This window comes from Galeopterus variegatus, unplaced genomic scaffold (genome assembly GCF_000696425.1).
Source record: "Galeopterus variegatus unplaced genomic scaffold, G_variegatus-3.0.2 Scaffold1004, whole genome shotgun sequence".
In the NCBI taxonomy this organism is placed as follows: Eukaryota; Metazoa; Chordata; class Mammalia; order Dermoptera; family Cynocephalidae; genus Galeopterus; species Galeopterus variegatus.
Genome location: NW_007727115.1, coordinates 169,548 through 195,766, shown reverse-complemented (window position 1 = coordinate 195,766; position 26,219 = coordinate 169,548). Strand labels below are relative to the sequence as shown.

The 26,219-nt window shown below is 35.7% G+C and overlaps 1 protein-coding gene across 1 annotated transcript in view; it reads left to right on the top strand.

The window, feature by feature from the left end:
• Positions 1-26,219, top strand: part of TUSC3 (tumor suppressor candidate 3) — a 313,374-nt gene that overhangs the window by 205,192 nt on the left and 81,963 nt on the right. The window contains exon 8 of the mRNA XM_008574162.1: positions 23,741-23,830. Within this exon, the coding sequence (XP_008572384.1) occupies positions 23,741-23,830 (90 nt within the window). The remainder of the gene's footprint in view (positions 1-23,740; positions 23,831-26,219) is intronic.

Here is a 26,219-nt window from a genome sequence, read left to right as displayed (position 1 = left end):
AATTTATCTATACTAAAAATATGTTTATAGTGGGCACTATAACAATGGAGACTTATAGGGGTTGAAAGGGATCTGCTCATAGCTAGGCCTGGGCAAAGGTCCTGATAATGGTGACCTCAGACACAAAATTGGATAGGATCAGTTACTTTTCCCTCATCTTGGTGCCAGGGGTTATGGGATCACAGTCGCCAGTGCACCCTTATTCAAAAGGCCCAAGAAATACACTTTTTCCTTGCCTTCTTCATTGGACTTTGACATTTGGCATAGGACCCTTAGTCACTTGGGTACAGAGGGATCATGGCCTAATCTCTAGTGGTGTTTATTTTTCAAAGCTGACACGTCTGGATAAAGGATGGGGTGGAGTGAGTGTGGGGGCAGGGAGGTGATGTCCTCCAACTCATCCTGAGTTCATAGGAAGGAGTTAGTACTTGTGTGAATCAGAGGCTGTCACCATGTAGACCTTATTGGGGTTGCCTATCTGGCCCCCATCTCCTGGTATTTGACCACAAGTTTTTAAGGATGGGGGCATGGAGAGCCAGGTAATTGTTTCCTGGCTGGAACTTCTGGAGTGGGAGGTGGGATGGGGGTGGCATAGAATGATTTTAAATGATTTAAAAGAAGAATCCACCACTTTGACTTTAAGAACACAATAGGCTGAAAGTGAAGGGATAGAAAAAGATATTTTATGTAACCATATTAAATGGTAACCAAAAGAGAGCAGAGGTGGCTATAGTTCTATCAGACATAACAGATGTTAAGTCAAAAACTGTAAAATGAGACCAAGAAAGTCACTGTCTAATGATAAAGGGGTCATTTCATCAAGAGGATATGACCATTGTGGAAATATACGTGCACCCGAAATTGGAGCAAATGTGTAAAGCAAATATTAGCAGAACTGAAGAGAGAAATACACAACAATACAGTAATAATTGGGGACTTTAATAGCCCACTTTCAACAAAGAATAAATCATCCAGACAGAAAATCAGTAAGGAAACAGATGACTTGAACAAAATTATAGACCTCAGTGCACCTAACAGACACATACAAGAAGATTCCGTCCAACAGTAGCAGAGTACATGTTTTTCTCAAGTGCACATGGAACATTCTCAAAGATAGATCATACATTGAGACACAAAATAAGTCTTAACAAATGTAATGAGACTGAAATCATATTGAGTATCTTTTCTGACCATACTGATAAGAAACTAAAAATGAGTGACAAGAGTAAAATTGGACTGTTCACAAATATGTGAAAAGTAAACAATGCACTCCTGCCACCAATGGATCAAAGAAGAAATCAAAAGGGAAATTAAAAAAAAAAAAATACCTTGAGGCAAATGAAAATGGAAATACAACATACCAAAACTTATGGGATGCAGCAAAAGCATTTCTGAAAGGGAAATTTGTAGCAGTAAATACCTACATTAAGAAAAAAAGATTTCAAATAAACAACCTAACTTTACACCTGAAGGGACTAGAAAAAGAACAAACTAAGCTAAAACTTAGCAGAAGGAAGGAATTAATAAATATTTCAGCAAAATAAATGAAATAGAGACTAGGGGAAAGAAAAGATCAATGACAAAAAGAGTTGGATTTTTGAGAAGATAAACAAAATTGACAAATCTTTAGCTAGCCTAGCCAAGAAAAAAGAGATTTAAGTAAATAAAATTTTCAAATGAAAGAGGAGACATTACAGCTGATACCACAGAAATACAAAGAATTGTGAGACTACTGTACACAATTATATGCCAAAAAATTGGGTAACCTAGAAAAAATGGATAAGTTCTTAAAAACATATAACCTATAAAGACTGAATTATGCAGAAAATCCGAACAGTCCAATAAGGAGTAAGGAGTTGAATCAGTAATCAAAAAACTCCTAAGAAAAGCCCAGGCCCAGATGGTTTCACTGGTGATTTCTACCAAACATTTAAAGAAGAATTATAACACCAGTCATTTTCAAACTCTTCCAAAAATTGAAGACAAGGGAACATTTCCAAAATGTTTTTGCTATGTCAGCATTACTCTGATACAAAGTCAGACAAGGACTGTATAAGAAGAAAATTACAGGGCCATATTCCTAATGAACATAAATGCATAATTCCTCAACAAAATACTTGTAAGCTGAATTCAACAGCACATTAAAAGATCACACAGATGACTGTGGGATTTATCCTTCATATGCAAGGATGGTTTAATGTGTGCAAATCAGTAAATGTGACAACCACATTAACAGAATGAAGGATAAAAATCATATGATCATTGCAATAGATGCAGAAAAAGAATTTGACAAAATTCAGTGTCCTTTCATAATTAAAAACTCTCAATAGATTAGGTATAGGAGGAATGTACCTCAACATGATAAAGACCATAAAGTAACAAGCCCACAGCTAACATCATACTCATTGGTGAAAAGCTGAAAGCTTTTCCTTTAATATCAGGAACAAGACAAGGATGCTCACTCTTGCTATTTCTCTTCAGCATAGTACTGGACGTCCTAACCAGAGCAATTAGGCAAGAAAAAGAAATAAAAGGCATCCAAAGTGGAAAGGAGGAAGTAAAGTTTCTGTTTTTAGATGGCATGATCTTATGTATAGAAAATCCTAAAGAAACCACCAAAAAACTTTAGAACTAATAAACAAATTTAGTAGTTTCAGGATTTAAATCAGCATACAAAAGTAAGTAGTGTTTCTATGCACTAACAATGAACTATCTGAAAAGGAAATTAAGAAAACAGACTATTTACAGTAGCACCAAAAAGAAAAATAGAAATAAATTTAACCAAAGAGGTGAAAGATCTGTACACTGAAAATTAGAAAACATGACGAGAGAAATTGAAGAAGACACAAATAAATGGAAAGTTGTCCCATGCTCATGTACTAGAGGAATTAAGATTGTTAAAATGTTCATATTACCCAAAGTGATCTGCAGATTCAATGCAGTCCCTGTCAAAATTTCAATGGCATTGTCCATAGAAATAAAAAAAAATCCTAAAATTCATTTGGAACCACAAAAGTCCCCAAATAGCCAAAGTAATCTTGAGCAGAAAGAACAAAGCCGGAGGCATCACACATCTTTATTTCAGTCTATTACAAAACTATAGTAATCAAAACAATATGGTACTGACATAAAGCAGACATATAGACCAATGGAACAGAATAGAGAGTACAGAAATAAATCCAGCTATCTGTGGTTAACTGATCTTTGACAAAGGTGCCAAGAATACACAGTGGGGAATGGATAGTTTCTTCAACAAATGGTGTTGAGAAAACTGGTAATCCACATACAGAAGAATGAAATTAGACCCTTATCTCACACCATATATCTCTCAAGTTTCAAATCAGCTTGAAATGGGTTACAGACTTAAATGTAAGACTTAAAACTCTAAAACTATAAGAAGAAAGCATAAGAGATAAGCTTCTTAACATTGATCTGTGCAATGATTTTTTGGATATTACTCCCAAAATGTAGGTTACAAAAGCAAAAAATAGACAAGTGGGATTTCATCAAGCTAAAAACCTACACTAAAGGAAGCAAACAACAGAGTGAAGGAGACAGCCTGTAGAATGGGAGAAAATATCTGCAAATCATTCAGCCAACAAGTGATTAATATCCAAAATATACAAGAAACTCAGACATCTCAAGAACAAAAAAATGAATAACCCAATTAAATAATGGGCAAACAATCTGTATAAACACTTTTTAAAAGAAGACATACAAATGGCCAACAGGCACATGAAAAAATGCTCAATATCCATAATCATCAGGAAAATGTAAATTAAAACCACAATGAGGTATCATCTCACTCCATTAGAATGGTCATTGTCAACAAGACAGAAATAATAAATGATGTTGCAGATTCAGAGAAAGGGGGATTCTTATACAGTGTTGGTGGGAAGGTAAAGTAGTATAGCCTTTATGGAAAACAGTGTGGAGATTTCTCAAAAACTGCAGATAGATCTGATATATGATCCAGCAGTCATACTGCTGGGTATATCCAGAGGAAAAGAAATCAGTATATCAAATGGGTACCTGCGCTCCCATGTTTATTGCAGAACTATTTGCATTAGTCAAAATATGAAATTAACCTAAGTGTTTATCAACTGATGATTGGATAAAGGAAATGTTGTGTATATATACACGATGGAATACTATACAGCCTGTCATTTGCATCAAAATGGATGAACCTGGAGGACATTATGTTAAATAAATTAAGTCAGGCTTAGAAATAGAATTACTGCAAGTTCTCACTCATGTGGAAGCTAAAAAAAAGTTGATTTCAGAAGTAGAGAGTAGAATAGTGATTATGAGAGGCTGGGAAGGGAAGAGGAGAGGAGGAGATATGGAGAAGTTGGTTAACATACAAAAATACAGCTAGATAGAGATAAGTTGTAGTGTTCTGTAGCACTGTAGGGTGAATACAGTTAAAAAGTATTGTATAATTTTAAATAGCTAGATGAGAAGATATTCAGTGTTCCCAACACAAAGAAATGACAAATGTTTGAGGGATAGGTATGCTAATTACCTTGTTTTGATCATTTCACATTGTACATGTATATCCAAATATCACATTGTATTCCATTATATGTACGACTATTATGCATCAATTAAAAAGTTTTATAAAAGGTTAACAAACTAAATTCAAGTGAACATTCTTAATTAGATAAAGGGTATCTATTAAAATCTCTATAAAATATCTTACTTAATAGTGAAAATTTAGAATGATACCTATAATCACATACTTTTCATCGTTTTACTGGTGGACTTAGTGAAGATATTAGAACACACACACAAAACACAGGGAAACAAATATTGTGAAGGAAGAAACATGCCATTATTAACCTACGACATGATTTGCCCATGATATGCTTGTCCACATGGATAATTAAAGCCAATTCGTGGAGGTCTAATAATAAATATAACTAGAGGTAAGCAGTTTTTCCGAATTCACAGTCAGTATCCATAAATCATTATGGTTTTTATACACTAAACAGTTTAGATGTATAATGTGAAATAAAATCTCTCGCAATGGGAAGAAAATGTGTAAGGTTCTCAAAAATAAATTTAACAAAAAATGTACGGAATATTTATAAATAGAATATTGAAATTGAAAGTTGACATGTAGGGGCCGGCCCGGTGGCGCACTGCTACAGTGCACCGCTTGAGAGTGCAGTGGCGCTCCCGCCGAGGGTTCGGATCCCACATGCAGACCAGTTCCCGCTCACTGGCTGAGCGAGGTGTGGGGGCAGCGCCGAGGGTTGCGATCCCATTGCCGGTCCCGGTCCGGTGCGGGCGCGACACTGAGGGTTGCGATCCGTTGCCGGACACGAAGAAAGACAAAAAGGAAAAAAAAAAAAAAAGAAAGTTGACATGTAGGGCCGAGCCCATGGAGCACTCGGGAGAGTGCGGCGCTGGGTTGCGATCCCATTGCCGGTCCCGGTCCGGTGCGGGCACGACACTGAGGGTTGCGATCCCTTGCCGGACACGAAGAAAGACAAAAAGGAAAAAAAAAAAAAAAAGAAAGTTGACATGTAGGGCCGAGCCCATGGAGCACTCGGGAGAGTGCGGCATAGCTCACATAGCTAAAAAGTGATTGAACTAGGATTCAATCCCTTGTGTCTGACTGCAGGTTCTGTGTTCATTTTGCAAAGTTTGGTTCCTCTGAATTTGAGCACATATTTTATTTCTTGGATATTTAACCCAGTGGATAGATTGAGCTATTATGACTGCAGATAAATGCATAGAAGAATGATTATATAGTGCTTAAATGTTAATTACTTTAATGGATCAGTGTTCTTGCATCCTCTGCTACATCATGCAGATTATTTTGTTTCACTTTGAATCCTTGAAAGCTAATTAACATGGCATGGCAGAAGATGTTCTAACATTCCCAAACACATATTTATGCATGGAATCTTGGCAGATATGCCTGCCCCTCAATGTCAGCCTTTTAGATGTCAATAGCAGGCTTGAAAGCACAGACAAGTTTCAGTATGTTTTAAAACTCTTGATAAAATATCCAATTATAAAAAAATATTACTCATGAAATACTTTTCTGCATCTCTCCCTGCTTTTCTCATTAGTATGGAGGTACACAAACAGTAATATCTTTTACTTTTTTTGTTGATTATCTGTGGAAACTATTTAAATCATTTAAACGATAAGATCAAATATATAATTTGAATCTTCTTTACCATTTTCTTCCTGATACCACCAACATTACCACCATTATAACCACCACTGCTGTGGTTTGAGTGGCCCTGTAAGCTCTTGTTGGAATTTAATCCCCAATACGGTGGTGGAAGGTGAGATCTTTACAAGGTGATTGGATCTTGAGGACTGTGCCCTTGTGAATGAATTGCCTCTTATGGAATAATGGGTTGGTGATTTAGTGGGTTGTCATGGGTGTGGTTCTGATGGTTTTATAAGGAGAGCAAGCAGGGTTAGCTTTTTCTTGCTCTTGTGATTCTTGCCATTTATCACCATGCATTGCTGTAGACAGTCACCTACATGAAGAAGGCCCTCACCAGATGTGTTCCCTAGACCTTGGACTTCCCAGCCTCCAAAACTATAAGAAATAAATTTCATTTTCTTTATAAATTACTCAGTTTCTGGTATTCTGTAATAAGCAACAGAAATAGACTAATACAACTACCAAAATTGATTATTTGTTTATAAAGTGAAAAACTGGATGTATTTAATTTCCACTTTTTCTTATCCTATTCATGAGATTTCCTTAGAAAGTTAAGAAGCTATCTAAAAATGTCACCTATCAAGATTCTCAAACATTTAAAATGTCTTTTTAAAATAACCAATATCTCATTTTTCTTTGGAAGTGAAACTTAAAAAAATTTTGACAAAATATTGTCATCTGATTTGTACAGGAGAATCTGATAAAAATCTTGGATTTCACAGTAAAAGGAAAGCTCCTATAATAAAATAATGAGCTATACAAGAGTAGACCATTTCAGTAATGTAAAAGGAAAATGTTTACAAAAGGGAGAATAATTAACAAGAAAAATGGTCTGGTATAGACTCTATCCCTATGCTGACTTCTTAGTAAAGAACAAATCTAGGTACAATTACCTTTGAACCTGTGCAAAAGTACTATCTGGGGAATTAATGTTATGAGCCCTTAGTTCTGGGTAAACTATATTCTAATGCTGATAATTTTTTTCTTTGTCATATTCATTTTATCAGATATGACTCGTAGGTCAGATAAAAATGAATTGTATGCTGGGGAGAGGGAGTACTCATAGTGTTGTAGGGTATAGGACAGAGACAGAAAGCTTACAACCTCCTGACAGAGAGGAAGATATGCACGTATTAACACACATGTAGATTAGAACTTCCTGGTTATGAGTTTTAAAAATAAAAGGTAAAGGGATATTCATGAGTAGATCCTCCTGGTCTCATGCTTTCTAAGGGGTAAAAATGCTTGTTAACTGCTATGTATAGATGCTGATTATTGTTCATGGACAGAATATATATCATTGATTGGTTCTGATTTCACTCCCATCTCTCTTCCCTCACCCTGTAAGCATGAAGCATGATGGACAATAAGCATACACATTATTTGCTTTATGAGGAGTCGAAAGTAAAATGAGTAAAATTTTGAACTACACTGGTACATAATTTCAAGGACCATAGAATAGTATAGATTTTATGGTTTTGATATTGACTTACAATATCAAAATGAAATAAAATAGTGTGTTTTGTAGGCCATAATGCAGATCTTTATGGCAACCTGAAGTTCTTCATAGATGATTATCATTTCAAACCACAAAATATTAGTGATCATTTCAAACACAAAGGAAAACATCCTAAGAGCTGCGATTAAAACCATGAAAGATAAAACATTATTAAAAAAATCTAATAACCCAACCTTATTATCACAGCAATTCACAGTAGGGTAGGAGCTGTTTTCTGCCTCTTAACTCTGATGATCTGTATTGTAGGATGATTCTTCTGACTCAGAGAAATTATATCAGTTGAATTACTTAAGTTTTATGAAAAGCTTAAAATCTGGAGATTAATGTATATTATTATACAGTTTTTGCATTTATGGAAGGTTCTTTGGTATGTACACATTGTGGTTTATCAGTAGAAATGTATTCCTTGAGACTTTTCAAGGCTACTGAACAGCTCTGACTTCAAATGGGGTGGAAAGAGTTCTTTTGTTCTTCCAAACAAGTAAAATTGATATAACTTTTAATATATATAGGTATTATTTCTGGTAGAAATGTATTCCTTGAGACTTTTCAAGGCTACTGAACAGCTCTGACTTCAAATGGGGTGCAAAGAGTTCTTTTGTTCTTCCAAACAAGTAAAATTGATATAACTTTTAATATATATAGGTATTATTTCTGTGTTTATTATTTTATTGTCTTCAAAAGTGAGAAGCAAATAATTGCTTATAAGATTTTCAACAATGAAGTAACTGTTGTTTGTAGATGGCTCTAAACAGTTTTGTCCATCAGGCAGCTGAGTTATCTGGCCATTTGAAGATAGAGTATATCTGTTTGCAAGTAGGTGATTTATATAGTCAAATGTATATTTGTGTAAAGAGTTATGGCAATAATATAATAAAATGAATTCACATATTTTTAGAGTATACTTAATTCATCTCTTAATTTTCTTTAGTGAGAGGAAGCAGTGATCTCAGTAACTCAAAGAATATTTTAAAACTACTTATTTGGATGAACCTTTTTAGCACTTTTTAGCATCTAAATGTGGTTGCTTGAGTTTTTTGCTTATTATAAAGTCCCAATTGAATATGCCTCACTGTGAAAATCTAGTACATAGATCCACTACACTCCATGCTACTGCTAATCTTCTTAATCCAACTCAGTAGTGGTTATAAATAATATTTGTTTGAAACAGTTATCCTTAATGTACAATTCCTTTTCATGGAATTAAGTATTTAGTTTTAAGATGCTTTTCTTGGTAGCTGAAAGGACTATAATACTTCTCACCTTTTTTTCTTAAAAATGCTGTGTAGATTGAGTATAAATGAAATCATGGTAATGATTCTGTATCATATAACATTGAAACCGAGTTTTTAAAAATGTGCTACAAATACTTCACTTGTGAATAATAAAAGTAAATAGTGTACAAATTCCCTGACTTGCTTGTCTGCTGTTATTATGGTCATTTATGCCACCTGTTTATTAAGTAATAAAATGTCATTAAATTACTTGTAACTTAATAATTTACTATATTTTAAAGACATGGAATATACAAAGGATGGTATGAAAAAGTATTTAGATTATTAAATCTTTTTCTGTATAGTCACTATTTAATTTTTTACTTTCACTTACAGCTTATTTAGTATTCAGCTAATTAAGATATCTTAAAATTAACTCATAGTCTTATTTAAATTTTGTGTTTTGCAGAGGAATAGTAAAACTTTTGATTTTCAAAACTGTATCAACTCTGTAGTGGAAATTTATGAAACAAATATGAACCCTGAAATGCTGAAAGCATGTAATGATTTTTTTCTTTATTTTTTTTAATGATATGTGAAATGTTTTCCACAAACTAAATTTCTCATGAAAACCCATGTGCAGAATAGTTAAAAGCACAGTTGCTGTAGTTGAAGTGGGCATGAAACTCATTGACCCTCTAGAGAACTATAGTGTCAGCAAAGGTCATTTTGAAAAACAAGGAAAATAGATGCTTAGAGGAGGACACCTTCTTGCTAGTGGTATTCTTAGCTCACCACAAGGCTACAGACACATCTGGATGTGAGAAAGATACTATGTGGTTATGTTCAGTTCGGTGTTTGTTGAATGGCTGCCTATTATATAAATTCTGGGAGTAAGTATTCTCCCACTGCAATGAGGTGTAGGGATTTGTATTTATTTTGTATGTGTATCCCTAGTGTTTAGAATTGTGTCTGGCAGGTAGAAAGTGCTCAGTAAATATTTGTTGAATGAGTGATATTTAAAAGGATAAATACAAGTAGGTTTAAGGAAATTTAAAAACATGGTTATTATTTTCACTGGAATTTATAGCATCATAGGCCATGGCTGGGACTAGTACTTTTTTTTCTAGAAGTTTTATATTATTTACTTTAGAATAACAATAATAAGTTTTAGAATAACAATTCTGTGTTTCAGTGCATTTACCTTTTCTCTGTTCATTCATGTTTATCCATTCATTGACCATTCAGCAAGCGTTTGAAAGCCTGCTATGTAGTAAGAACTATGAAGAACCATTTTGGAGATACAAAGATATAAAGACTAGGACATGAGCCCTACCCTCAGAGACCTTACTTGTATAGTGAGGAAGGTAAATAAGATATGTATATCAATAGCATACAAATGCTCTTGTTAACATATGTCCAAAGTCTTGGTTTTCCAAGATGGTACTATTTTTATGACTCTCAAGGAAAATGCAAATGTAGAAACTAAAATACTTTCCAAAGGGACTACATTTGAAGGTGTTCTTTGAATTAACTGCAGCAGATATCTGAATAGCTTTTTTATTGTTGCTGTTCTCAGCATTACTGTTTAGCCCCACTTTAGGCTTGAAGTCATTGCTCAAGAAAAACCAGTTTTGATATTACATAAAACTTTAAACACCTGGGTGTCTGGTTCTTTGGAGAAAGAAAAATAAGCAGTTTTGGGCAGAAACTTCACAAATATTGAGACTTAGGACATTTGCTGAGGGGGGATGGTTGAAAGCGCTAAGTGGAAAGCTTCTGAAAAGCAGAGTAGAGTATTTTGCAATCTTGTGAATTAATAATTACAACTTGGGACCACCCGGCTCTTAATTTGAAAACCCGCAATGGCTGGGGTTAATCAGATATAGACTGAACTTTGTCAAGACCATATCCCAGCCATGACTCAGTACATTCCTGAATTGGATTAAGGTGATCACACATCACTAATAAAGTTGACAATGTCAAGGAGATAGAACAACTTTAAACCAATAATCCAAACTAATACAAATAGGAAGAGAAAGTCTGCATATTCTACTGTGGTTTAAAGTAATTGAATCCATTCCTAAAACCTTCACACAAATAAAGTGGCCAGTTCTTTAAAATAATTAAGAAGAAATAATACTAATCTTATGTAAACTCATTCGTGCATAGGAAAAGAGGAAATGTCTCATAACTTATTTTTTGAAGCAAGAGTAACTTCGGTTCTAAAATCTGACAGGGACATTTAAAAAATAGAAGAATGGTAGGCCAGTCTTTCTTATGAATACAGATGTCTTTGTTCTAAACAAAATAGTACAAATTGCAGACAGTGATAAATAAAAATGGTAATAAGTTATCAAATGTTTATTTCAGTAATACAGTGAGGGTTTTATAGGTGAAAATTTATCAGCATAATTCTTTAATAGGTAAACAGGAAAAATAGTCTCATGATCATCTTGATGTATGTCTATAAGCATTTGATAGATTCAATGCCCATTTGGGAATAGGAGAAAAAGAAAACTAAACTTCCTTAATCTGATAAAGAAACCTACAATAAAATATCATATTTGGTAACTTATTGAAATCCCTGAGATAAGGAATAATGCAAGATGCCTTTTCCTGAGTATTTTACTGGGGACCCTGGACAGTACATTAAGACAAACACACACCCCACACCCCACCCAATCCAGAAAAAATAAAAGTGCCCTCATTAGCAGATGATTTGGTTGTGTACATATAAAAAATGCTAGAGCTATTGAGTAAATTAAGTAAGGCTCACTAATATTCAGTACAATATGTATAAATCAATTATATTTATAAGAAAATGAAATTTTAAAAAATCATTAATTGCCATAGCATAAAAATGCTCATGAATTTATCCAATAAAAGATATGCAGACCTTTACACCGAAAACTACCAAATATTATTCAAAGAAAATTTTAAAGAGAATCAAACAAATGGCAGGTATAACATGTTCATGGATTGGATGACTCAGCATTGTAAAGATACCCATTTTGACCTTGAGCAAAATCTCAGGCTACTTTTTTTGTGGAAATTAATAAAGAGAGTCTAAAGTTTTTATGAAACTGCAAGGGTAAGGAATAGAATAGTCAAGACAATATTGAAGAGAGGAACAGTGCTGGAGAATTTATACTTAAAGATACTAACATTTATTAGATTTTATTTTTTATTTTTTTAATCAAAACATAGTTGATACATATCTTTGGGGTATAACATTGAATGAATATCAATACCTGTATGCAATATGTGATGCTCAAGTCAGGGTAATTAGTATATTCAACATTATAGAATATAATTGATTTTCATGGCCCTTTACCAATTTCTCCTTTACTCTCCTCCTCCTCCCCTTCCCCTTTTCCCACCTCTGGTAACTTCAGTTCTATTCTCTCCTTTTGAAAGTTCAAAGTATTATTGTGATTGTTGTTTCTTTTTTTTTTTTTTTTAATTTCAGTTTTCACTTATGAGCCAAGGACATGTGGTATTTCTCTTTCTGTGCCTGGCTTATTTCACTTAACATAATTTTCTCTAAATTCACCCATGTTGCTGTGAATGGCAATATTTCTTTCTTTTTTATGGCAGAGTACTATCCTTTGTGTAAAGGAATACCAAATTTTCCATACCTAGTTGTTTGGCAATGGACATGTAGGTTGGTTCCAACTCTTGGCTACTGTAAATAGAACTGTGATAAACATGGAAGTGTTGGTATCCCTTTGACATAATGATTTCCATTCCTCTGGGTATATACCCCAACAGTGGGATAGGTGGATTGTATGGCAGTTCTATCTTTTAAAGTCCCACCAACAGTGTAGGAGGGTTCCCCTTTCTCCACAACCTCGTCAGCATTTGTTATTTTCTGTCTTTTTGTTATTAGCCATCCTAACTGCGGTGAGATGGTATCTCAGTGTGGTTTTGATTTGCCTTTGCGTGATGCTGAGTGTTGTTGAGCATTTCTTCATGTGTCTGTTGGCCATTTTTATATCTTCTTTTGAGAAATGCTATTCAGCTCCTTTGCACATTTCTTAATTGTATTATTTGGTTTTTTGCTGTCAAGTTGTTTGAGTTCCGTGTATATTCTGGATATTAATTCTTTGTCAGATGCATAGTTTACAAATATTTTCTCCCAATCTGTAGGTTGTCTTTTTGTTCTGTTGTTTCTTCTGCTGTGCAGGTTTTAGTTTGATATAATTCCATTTGTTTATTTTTTCCTTTTGTTGCTATTATAGATTTTTAATAACTAAAACTTCATAGTATTCATAAAGGTCATATGGAACAGAACTTCATAGTCCAAAAACAGACTTATCCTGATACAATCAGTTGATTTATGACAAAAGTGGCCTGGCAGTGCATTGGGTAAGTATGGCATTTTTAATAAATCGCACCTTGCCACCTGGATATCCATATAAGAAAAAAGTAAATTTCAATTTCTACTTCACGCTGTATACGAAAAATCAATTCAAGAAAAATCAGGAATCTGAATGTGAAATGTAAGCTTTAACACTTTTAGAAGAAAGCATAGGTATGCATCTTTATGTTGCTGATGGGCAAGGATTTATTTATTTTTTCTAAGCATATCTTTTTATTTTTTGATGGAATCAATATTATTAGCATATTCATTATTACAAGTCGTAATTACTCTTTATGCCCCTTATCCAATCTCTCCATATCCCCCCTCCCTCCCTCTTCCCACCTCTAATAAACATGGATTTGTTCCTTCCTTCTGAAAGATTAATGGTTTCTCTGTTGATTTGTTGCCTAGATGATCTGTGCAATGCTGTGAGAGGGGTGTTCAGGTCCCCTACCATTATCATAGAGCAGATGCTTCTTCTGTTACTATGGAATGAGCTTTGTGGAGAGAGACATCCTCTTCTTTTTCCGGTCTTCGCTTGTGACTGTCCTTGTGTCAGTACAGTCGAGTGTCTGGCGGGCCACCTGCACGGTGACTGTGGCTACTGCTGTGGCATCTAGCTGCTTTTGTGGCAGCTGTGGCTATGGAAGTGGCTGTAGTTGCCACCCTTGCAGAAGTAGTGTTTTCAGCATGCTCCTTGCCTGGTTGTGGGCGGAGAGCGGGGCCCTCAGCTCCTGCCTCAGATCCCTGGGCATGCTCTGTTGCTCTGTTGCTTGCCTGGTTCCAGGTGGAAGGGGTAGCCCTTGGCTTCTGCCACAGGATCCCAGGCATGCTCTGTTGTTTGCCTGGTTGTGGGCAGAGGTGGTAGCCCTTGGCTCCTGCCTCAGGACCCTGGGCTTGCTCTGTTGCTTGGCTGGTTGCTAAGAAGTGGTAACCATTAATATAAGAAATAATTGATAAACTCAAGTACATTAAAATTAAGTACTTTTGTTCGCCAGAAAGATGCCATTAAGAAAAAGAAAAGAAAGGCAAGCCACAGGTTTGGTAAAGATTATTTTCCATGTATCTATTTAACAAAGAACGTGTATCCAGGAATATGAACTATTTTGACAAAATAATTTTAAAAACAAAAGTAGATAACCAAATTTTAAAAGGAGAAAAAGACTTGCTGGGCATTTTACAAACATATCCAAATTTCACTAAACATATGAAAAGATACTCAACTTCCTTAATCACTAGGGAAATAAAACTACAATATGACACTACCACACCTCTACCAGAATAGCTAAAATGAACACACACAGGCACATAGCTAATACCAGTGTTGGTGAAGATACGTATCAACCAGAACTCTCACACACTGCTATTTGTTGTATAAAGTGGTTCAGCGTCCTGAGAATTGTGTTTACTAAAGCTGAGTATACACATACCCTATGATGCAGCATTTTCAAGATGTTCTTACCTTGAGAGGATTATATAAATACTGACTAAGAAGAGGCTGGTTACAAGGGCATGTGCACTTCATCAAAATTCATCAGGCTATATACCATTACGGGTCGTGTTTTTTTTCATATCAATATTTTAATTTAAATAGTAGTTAAATTAATTGGAAAAATTAAAACTTTCAGGTTAATGAAATAATGAAATGGTGATATTTCAGTTGTTAAAACTAAAAAAGGAAACATCAGTTACACTTATTTAGAGAAAGGGTTTTTATGAACCTGGTCTATCGTGCATTTTAGAAGTTTATGTTTAGTCAGTATTTTGTCTCTTATGAAAAGTTACACAAGTTAAAACTAAAAAAGGAAACATCAGTTACACTTATTTAGAGAAAGGGTTTTTATGAACCTGATCTATCGTGCATTTTAGAAGTTTATGTTTAGTCAGTATTTTGTCTCTTATGAAAAGTTACACAGCTGTGTGAGTAATTATAAGTACTGTAAATACATCTTTCACTACTTCAGATGACTCCGCAGAGTATTTCATGTTCAAACCTGCTTTTGTTTTATTAAACCATTTCCTGGACACTTGAATAAATTATGTATTAAGATTTTTTTTTAATTTATGTGACATACCATAGATAGTATTGGTATTAATTTTAACAGCGTTTTAAAAAGAATTGGAGCATTTTCTCTTAAGTATTAGTAAAATTTGTGATCTAATGTGTTTTCTTATTAATACATTAAATCATAAGACCTAGTTATAGGTCTGATAATAACTATCAATTTTGAAGTAGTTATGAGTATAAACAATATTTTGAGATATTGATTATAATAATATGAAAATGTTATGATACAAAAATATCTGTATTTCATTGACAGAATTACAGGTACTTCTAAAACTATTGTGATCTATCACCTGTATTCGTAGTAGAAGGCAATTATATATTTTAGTTATAAGACAGTGAAAAAAAAGGTTTGTTCATATTCCGTATAGGTGCACAGACCTCCTTCCATCACTGCGTTCTATACATGAATCCCTTGGGGTCTGTGTACTACTGTATTGTTTGGACTGCTCTTATCTATGGCTCATACCCCCCACTTTTGTACTAGAGCTTATACCTTCTCACTTATTCAATAACAGTGCTTCAGCAATTCTTCCCTCTTTCATTGTCATCATAAATTTTTTCTCATACTACTGAATCATTCTTATTAGCAATGCAAATATACCTTTATTCATCTTAAAGGGATGAATAAAGTTTTCCCTTCCAGATTATCTGATCCTCTCTATAACAAAACTCCTTGAAACAGTTGTCTATATTGTTTCCTTCTTTTTTCATAAGGCTTTTACTCCACTATCCCACTGAAAATGCTCTTGTCAAGGGCACAAATATTTTCCAGGAAACTAAATTTAATTTTTAGTTCTGGATCTTTATATTAGTGACCTCTCATCAATATTGACACAACTGATCTCTTCATTCTGAATCACTTTCTTCACTTGTCTTCCAGTATGCCATACTCTTGAGATTTTTCCTCTTACATCTCTGGCTGCTACTCCTTAATCTTCTTTGTTTCTTCATTTTTGTCTGCTACACCTGTTATTTTGGAATGACCGGAGGGTTCTGTTCTTGGTCAGTTTTTCTTCTCTGTCTATATTTACTTTCTTGATGGTCTCATCCAGTTTTAAGGCTTTAAAGACTGTCTAGTGATTAGATTCCAGAATTTTATATTGAGGCCAGATCTTCTTCCTAAGCTTCAGACTAATAAATCTAACTGCTCATGCTGTATCTCTCTACCTGGAAATCTATCAAGGCATCTCATAATGGACAAATACAAAACAAACTCTTGATCCCAGTTCCCAAGCCTAATTCTCCCATACTCTTTGGCTTCTCAGTTAATAGCAACTTTATTTATTTATTCATTCATCTATTGATTGATTTGTGTGTTTATTTGATTGTTCATATTTTTAAAAATAAGACTACAAGATTTTTTTAACCACTTCTTTTCTCTCATACCCCACATCTAATTCTTCAGAAAAATCTTGCTGACTCTTCCTTCAAAATATGTCCAGATTCCAACCATTTCTCACCATACCTACTACCTTTGTGTAAGCTCTAATTATTTCTTAATCCCCATGTTGCAGAAGCCTTTTAACTTTATCCTAGCTTCTGTACAGTCAGTTTTGAAAATTGCAATCCCTGTGGCTCTAGGATCTGGCCCCACATTACTTTACCAATCTTGTCTATTTCTCCTCTCCTCATTCACTGCCATTCAGCCTTATTGGCTTCTTTATTCTTTCTGGAACATGCCAGGCATTCTCCTTCAATAAGGCCTGTTACACTGGCTGTTTCCTTGGCTTGGGATGCTCTTTCCCCATATATTTATATGGCTTGTTTCCTGCCTTCAGACCTCTGCTGAAATGCCACTCTCTTGGAGAGGCAGGCCTCTTTGGACCATTGTAATTAAAATTCCAACTCCCTCTCCCATGATTTCCTTTCCACCTTCCCTGCTTTACTTTTCTTCAAAGTATTTATCATCAACTATTATATAAATTAATTTTTATTTATTTATTTTAACATTTACTTGTACATATTTTTGTCACACAGTGTGTTTCAATACATGCATATACTGCATAATGATTCACTTGGGGTAGATAGCACAGTTTCGTACCCATTAGTTGTTTGTTTTCCTTCCTTTAGAAAATAAGCTCCATCACCTCAGATGCAAGGGAGGCAGTTGCAGCTGTTGGCACCCCTGCTGCCCCTACGAGTTAACCCTGCTGCTACTGTGGATGTGAGGAAGGAAATTCTAGCCACCGGCCCTGCTGCCACCCCCACAAAGGTGACCCTGCTGCTGCCGCGGATACCACAGAAGCAAGGGAGTTTGCAGCCACTAGTATTGCTGCCACCCCCACGAGGTAGCTCTGCTACTGCCAAGGATACCACAGATGCCAGGGAGGCAGTTGCAGCCACTGCCACCAGTTTGAGGTAACCCCACGGTCGCTACAGACACTGTAGCTCTGCGGGCCACCACTGTGGACGCTGTAGCCAAGTGAGTGGCTGCTGCAACTGCTGCTGCTGCAGCTGCTGTTGCTCCCACTAGGCAGCCACCATCATATTCCAAGCAGCTCACTGCCACTGGGGCCATCACTGCCACATTGGTAGCCTGCCGGAGCCACCTCCATAACCACCACTGCTGCAAGGGCAGCCTCCTACCACAGCAACAGCTGCAACAGCCATTGCCACTGTGCAGGCAGACTGCCGATCACCCAGCTCCATTGACACAAGGAAGGTCACCATCAGATTCCAGGGAAAGATAGTAATAGAAAAAGCAACTGCTCTACCAGATGACCTGACGTCAACATAGAAATATGAAAAAAAAATATATGTGTCCATTAAAGGAATACAGTAACTCTCAAGTACCAGGCCCCATTGAGGAGGAAACCCTTTAAATGACTGAAAAGAAATTCTGAGTAAAAAGGAGGAAACCCTTTAAATGACTGAAAAGAAATTCTTAAGGGAACTCAGTGAGATACAAGAAGACACAATTAGATGACACAGTGAACTGAGCAAAACTATCCAGGATATGAAGGAGGAAATTTACAGAGAAATTAATACTTTAAAAAAGAAAGTAGCAGAACTCATGGAATTGAAGGGGTCAGTCAACAAAATAATAAACACAACTGAGAGCTTAAGCAGCAGGCTAGAGCAAGCAGTAGAAAGAATTTTTGATCTTAAAGACAGTTCAAAATAACTCAGGCAGATTAAAAAAAGAATTTTAAAAAATGAAGAAAATCTAAGAGAGATAGCAGACACATTTAAGCCACAGATATCCAACTCATGGCCATTCCTGAAGGGGAGGAGAAAGGAAAAGACACTGAGAACGTAACATTAGATAGGTTAACTAAAAAGAGAATAAAATAGACCCAGATAACAAGAATTAGAAATGAAAAGGAGATATTACAACCATTCCACAGAAATACAAAGAATCATTAGAGATTATTGTAAACAGCTATATTCCAGCAAATTTGAAAACCTGGAGGAAATGGATAGATTTCTGGACACATACAAACTACCAAGACTGAACCAAGAAGATGACAAACCTGAACAGACCAATAACAAGCAATGAGATGGAATCAGTAATCAGCAGTCTCCAAACAAAGAAAAGCCCAGGACTGGATGGCTTTACTGCTGAAGTCTACGAAACCTTTAAAGAGGAATCAACACCAATTCTCTTCATACTATTCGAAAAAATTGAAACAGAGCTCATTTTCCCAAACTCAATCCATTAGGCCAGCATCACCCTGATACCAAAACCACACAAAGATAAAACAAAAAAAGAAAACTGTAGGCCAACATCATTGATGAACATAGGTGCAAAAGTCCTCAATATTAGCAATCAGAATATAGCAACACATCAAAAAATTATACACAGTGATCAGGTGGGATTCATTCCAGGAAGGCAAGGATAGTTCAACATATGCCAGTCAATAAGTGGGACATACCACATAAACAAAATGAAGGACAAAAACCATAGGATTTTCTCAATAGATGCAGAAAAAGTATTTGACAAAATATAACATCCCTTCATGGTAAAGACTCTCAGCAAATAAGATGGGAGGAAAGTATCTCAGCACAATAAAAGCCATATATGACAAACCTACTGCAGTATCATCCATCCTTAAGGACAGGAACAAGACAAAGATGCCCACTCTCACCACTCCTATTTAACATAGTATTGGAAGTACTAGCCAGAGCAATCAGGCAAGAGAAAGAAAGAAAGGGCATACAGATTGGAAAAGGTAATATCAGATTGTCCCTGTTTGCAGATCACATGATCCTGTACATAGAAAAGCCTAAGGACTCTACAAAAACACTATTATGGTTGATAAATAATTTCAGTAAAGTTGCAGGATACAAAACCTACACTCAAAAATCAGTAGTGCTGTTATACTTTAACAGTGAACTAGCAGAAAAAGAAATCAAGAAAGCTAGCCCATTTGCAGTAGTCACCAATCTCTACAATGAGAACTACAAATCACTGTTGAAAGAAATTAGAGGACACAAAATGATGGAAATATATTCCATGCTCTTAGATTTAAAGAATTAATATTGTGAAAATGTCCATAATACCCAAAGTGTTACACAGATTCAATACAGTCACCGTCAAAATACCAATGACATTCTTCACAGAAATAGGAAAAACAATCCTAACATTTATGCGGAACAAGAAAAGATCCTGAATAGCTAAAGATATTCAAATCTCAAGCAAAAAAAATAAAGCTGGAGGCATAATACTACCTGACTTGAAGGTATACTACAAAGCTATAGTAACCAAAACAGCATGGGACTGACATAAAAATAGACACTCAAACCAATGGAACAGAATAGACAACCCAGAAATCAACCCACATACTTACCACTTTGACAAGGGCACCAAGAACATACACTGGGAAAAGACTGCCTCTTCAATAAATGGTGCTGAGGAAACTGGGCATCCATATGTATGGAAGTGAAACTAGACCTGTATCTGTCACTATATACCAAAATCAATTTAAAATCAATTAAAGACTTAAATATAAGACCTATAAAACTTTAAAAAATCCTAAAAGAAAACATAGGGGAAACACTTCAGGAAGTAGGACTAGCAAAGCCTTTATGAATATGATCCCAGAAGCACAGGCAAAAAAAGGAAAAATAAACGAATGGGATTATATCAAACTAAAAAGCTTTTGCACAGCAAAAGAAAAAATTAACAGAGCAAAAAGACACCCTACAGAATGGTAGAAAATATTTGCAAGTTATGCATCTGACATGATTAATATCCAGCATATACAAGGAACTCAAACAACTTAAGATTAAAGAAACAAATAACCTGACTAAAAAATGGGCAAAGGAACTGAATAGGCATTTCTCAGAGGAAGATATATGTATAAATGGTCAACAGACACATGAAAAAATGCTCAACATCACTAAGCATCAGGAAAATGCAAATAAAAACCACACTGAGTTATTTCACCCCAGTTAGACTGGCTATAAGAAGACAGAGAATAAGAAATGCTGGCAAGAATGTGGAGAAAGGGGAGCCCTGCTAGACTGTTGGTAGGACTGTAAGTTAGTGCTGCCATTATGGAAAAAAGTATAGACTTTCCTTAAACAGCTGCAGATAGATCTGTCATATGATCCAGCAATTCCACTGCTGGGTATATACCCAGAGGAATGGAGATCATCTTATTGAAGCGATACCTGCACCCCCATATTTATTTATAGTAGCCAAGAGTTGGAACCAACCAAATGTCCATTGTTCGATGACTGTATAAGGAAAATGTGGTATATATGTACAGAATGGAATACAGAGTATACTATTCTGCCATAAAAAAGAATGAAATTCTGCCATTCACAGCAACATAGATGAACTTAGAGAAAATTAAGTGAAATAAGCCAGGCACAGAAAGAGAAATATCACATGTTCTCACTCATAAGTGGGAGCTAAAAAAGAAAGAGAGAAAGATACTACAATCACAATAATATGTTGAGCTTTCAAAGGGAGAGAACAGAATTGAGGTTACCAGAGGTGGGAAAGGGGTGGGGGAGGGGAGGTAAGAGAAGAATTGGTAAGGAGACATGAAAAATAAAAATGATGACACTATATAATGTTGACCATACTTATTATCCTGATTTGAGCATCACATATTGCACACAGGTATTGATACTCAACTCTGTACCCCACAGATATGTACAATCAACTGTGTCACAATTTTAAAAAAAAATTATATTTATGTGTGTGTGTGTGTGTATATATATATATATACACAAACACCATAAGGATAGTTTTCCTACTCATATTTTTGTTCATTGCTTTATCCCTGGCTTCTAAGATAGTTCTTGAGCGTATAGTAGTAGGCTCTCAGTAAATAAATGTTGAATGAATAAATATGAGATACCTAGTTATTTTTTATGATCAGAGCACATGTCACTTATTCAAGATTTCTAGCTGAGGACAGACACTGTCTTTGTCTTATTGTTATTATATCCAATGTCCAGTAAAATAGTTAGTGTACAGTAGGTGCTCAGTAAATAATTGTCATATTAATAAACTAGAAGGGTTTCATGGAGAACCATACATAAGTCTTGAGTTAACCCTTGGGTAGTGAGTATAGAGACATTGACTGTGTTGACACAGCATCAGCAAGATGTTGTAGGCATTTCTATCATGGTTGTAGGGGAAGCAAGAAGAGTAGCATGAATGGAGCATACGGTGCCAGTTCAGGAGTGGTGGGACATGGTGCTGTTTAGGAGTGTGGGAGCAAATTGTGGAGGTTTTTGGAATAATAGTGAATAATGTTATTGAGCTTATGTTGCATATCATGCATAGTTTTAAGTACACAACATTGACTAACTTAAAGTTCCCACAGCTTAAAAGGATTAATACACCAGTTCTTGTCACTGCCATGAAATACACCATGTGTATTTATACATCAGTCTCCAATATAGAACTCTAGTATTATTGTGTGTCTTAAAAACAAAAAGGTCACTGTTTATACTATAAATGTGTTTACTTGCTAGATATATCTTTTCCTGGATTTTAAAATATAGTCTGCCCAGAACACTATTAATATTATGTCTATAGCATAAACTATTAACAATTTACTCTGTAAATTCAATGAAATGATACTCCTATGAATTAAATATATAATTTATTTTTATCACATAAGAATTTCAAAATTTTAAGTGATTTTTTTAGATGGTTAGCCATTCTGTACACTCTGGGTCTAACATTTAAGTATATCTTCTAAGTTTAAGTGCAAATATTTTGTAAAATCCTGACTTTCGGAAAATATCTCAACCTAGGTTAAATCTATATAAATTAATCTGGCTTTTAAGAAGACTGAGTTAATGTCAGTGTTATTCTCAAGAAAGTGGGAAGAACATTCAGATTAACCTCTCTAAACCTGTTACATCATTGTCATTTTCTGTTGAAATACATTGGCTCCCAAGCAGGTATAGAACGGAATCCCAATTTATTCTCTGGGTTTAAGTATCCTTCATAATTTGCCATATCCTGGGTTTCCCCCTTTGTATTCTCTTTTCACTTTTAAAAATTGTGCAAACCTACAATGTTTAGACCCCCAATCATGTATTGCTCATTCTTGCCATTAATCTTTGTTGCTACAAGTATGTACCAGAGCCAGGCAGCTGAAATAAGATATGATTGGGCAAGTTATAGGACAGTAGGAAGTTCTGGGTACTATTTTAGCCTGAAGAACACATTTGTGTCTAAAGGTGTTCCAGTTCATAAATTTTAAAATATTACATGATGTAATCACATAAACACGGAACTGTGACTTCTGATTCACATGCTTACACAAACCATGCTTATACATGGAACTGTGATTTCTGATTCATATTCTCTCTCTCCCACCCTTCTTGTATTGCCTCGGATCCTCAAAATTTATTTTCCAAATACTCAAAGAGCTTTTTCTGATGTATCCAGAAGGCATGAATATAACCTCTGTGAGTTATTCCTGGCTTTATCTTTTTGTGATTTCTTTCATCTCTAAACATCTGAATGTACTTAAACTTACACTTTGCTTAAAGCTAAGTTTAAGTACTTGTGGGGATCTAAGTTTTGCAACCCAAGAAATGTAGGCTTTTGGTGATCCAAACTAATGAAAGAATGAAATTTAGAGGATCTCGAAGGTGATTATCATGTCCTTTAAACTATCTCTAAACATCAAGTGTCTCATCTGTGCTTTTGACTGGCTCAGGTTAGCACAGAATATTAGAATGTCATCATTCCAGATGCTTCACATATCCAATTTAATCATTAATGTATCTCTTCAACAGAGTTGGTATCCCAATTTTAAAGTCCCATAGTTAGTAAGTGAAAAAAACTTTAATGGGCAATCTGATATATGATTTTTAAAAGGTAGTTTCATAATGACCACTATTTTTAAAAATTTCAGTATTCTGGTATTTTCTGTGTTACATATTGTACCCTGTTTTTCAGTGTATAGTCTTTGCTATGACTTCTGGCCAGATGTGGAATCATATCCGTGGCCCTCCATATGCTCATAAGAATCCACACAATGGACAAGTGGTAAGTGCATTTTCCAAGTATCAATATTCTGAACTTTAATCCTCCTTAATATAAGGATTGGAAATTATGTTTAGTGTCTAGTAAGAAAGGATTCTATTTGCAAATGAGTATATGTATTCTTTTCTCTTCTTATTTACTGTCACATATATGTACAACTGCATATATGTATGTATGAAGCTACTTCAAAAAGTTCGTGGAAAAATAGAAATAATAGATAATGTGAATCTTTCCATGAACTCTTTTGAAATACCCTTGTGTATACATGCACACACAATATATTACTGTTTTTTTCAGGGTAAGGACTGCTTTAGTGTAGGTTTTTTAAAAAATTAGCATATCTGCTACATTAAATGTACATGCATAAATTATAAACTATTTTCTCAACTTTATATAATACTGCTGTGACAGTAATGTGTAATACCACAAGAGGAAACAGGAATAGTTTGTAGCCAGAGTTCCATCATAGTAAATTTAATTTACTTCAAAGAGATTACTTAAAACATTTTTAAGAACATTGGCCTTCATTTTACTAAAATGTGAGGAACTGTATGCCACAAAATTAAAGGTAGAATTCTGTTTTGTTAATTTAGTAGCTATATTAGTCTGTTTTTGTGTTACTATAACAGAATACCTGAGACTGGGTAATTTATAAAGAAAAGAGGTTTATTTGGCTCATGATTCTGTGACAGCTGCTTCTGGCGCAGGCCTCAGGCTGCTTCTACTCATGGCGTAAAGTGGCAGGCATCTGGTGGGTACAAGCAAATCATATGGCAAGAGAGAGAGACAAAAGAGGTGCCAGGTTCCTGTAAACAACCAGCTCTTGGTGGGAACTAATAGACTGAGAATTCACTCGCTACTCTCTCCCCCCAGGGAGAGCACTAATCCATTCATGAGGGATCTGCCCCCATGACTCAAACAGCTTTCAGCACTGCCACATTGGGGATCAGATTTCCACATGAGTTTTGGGGGGACTGTTATGGAATGGATTTGGCAAGAAAGTGGCAAACACTCAGAGAGTTGCAGAGTCGGAAGTTTATTGCGCCAGTGGGCCACAGACAAGCTAAAGCCTTGAAATTCTGGGCCCCAAACACAAGTCTTGCAGGGCCTTTTATAGGCGGACCCCTTAAGTTTCAGTTTCTTAACATATATCTTAAGCAGACAGCTGCTGGTTTCAGCTTCTCAGAATTCACGTGACCTAAGCAAGTATGCTAGCAAGATTACAGAAGCGAGTAATGCAGGTGGTGGATTATAGCTGGGCTGACTTCAGGGAGCCCTAGTAGAGGAGCATATTTTTCTATAGAGGCATTGCCCACGCTGGGACAGATTCTAACCCTGGATTTTCCAACAGGACAACATGTCCAGACTCTATCAGCAGAGTTCACAGTATTAACTGCCTCTGAATTCACATAAATTGGTTTTTTGCCTTCCCTTTCTTTTTGGTGGGTAGGAAATATTGTAATAGATCAACATAGCAAAATATTCTCCTTGAGGCTTAGGATTAGGTTGGTGAAGATTAATAATAGCTTGAAAATGTGCTTTTTTCTCTTTTTCTTTTGGAAAATAACTGATTTTGAGAGAATAATATAATGACACCTTAATGTACCCTTCACCAGACATTATTAATTATCAATTTATGAAGTTTTATTTAATTTGTTATCCCATCCTATTCTTTTTTTTTTTGTGACCAGTAAGGGGATCGTAACCCTTGGCATGGTGTCGCCTGCACTGCGCTCAGCCAGTGAGCGCACTGGCCATTCCTATATAGGATCTGAACCCGCGGTGGTGGTGCTCCCAGCGCCTCTGCACTCCCAGTACCGCACTCTCCCAAGTGAGCCACAGGGTCGGCCCTCCATCCTATTCTTTTTTTTTTTGCCTTTTTTGCCTTTTTTTGTGACTGGCAACAGATCGCAACCCTCAGTGTCGCGCCCGTACCGGACCGGGACCGGCAACGGGATCGCAACCCTCGGTGTTGCGCCCGCACCTCGCTCAGCCAGTGAGCAGCCGGTCTGTATGTGGGATCCGAACCCTCGGCGGGAGTGCTGCCGCGCTCCCAAGTGGTGCACTGTAGCAGTGCGCCACCGGGCCGGCCCCATCCTATTCTTTTTATCTGCTGTTAGATTCTTTTGAAATGAAGTGCTCAACATATTTCATTTTCTACGTAAATATTTCATAAGTATCCCTACAGAAGTTCCTTGATTGCCCAGTGAGGTTTTAGAGACTAATTGCAAATTATCAGAGTTGCAGTCATTAATACTACATAATAATCAATTTGGTCTCATATTTTTGTAAACATTTTCAGATTTCTCCTATAGATGGCAAATATATAAAGTCAAAGTCAGACTCTTTGGATCATCAGCTGCCATAGTAAATCAGACATGATTTTTGTTGT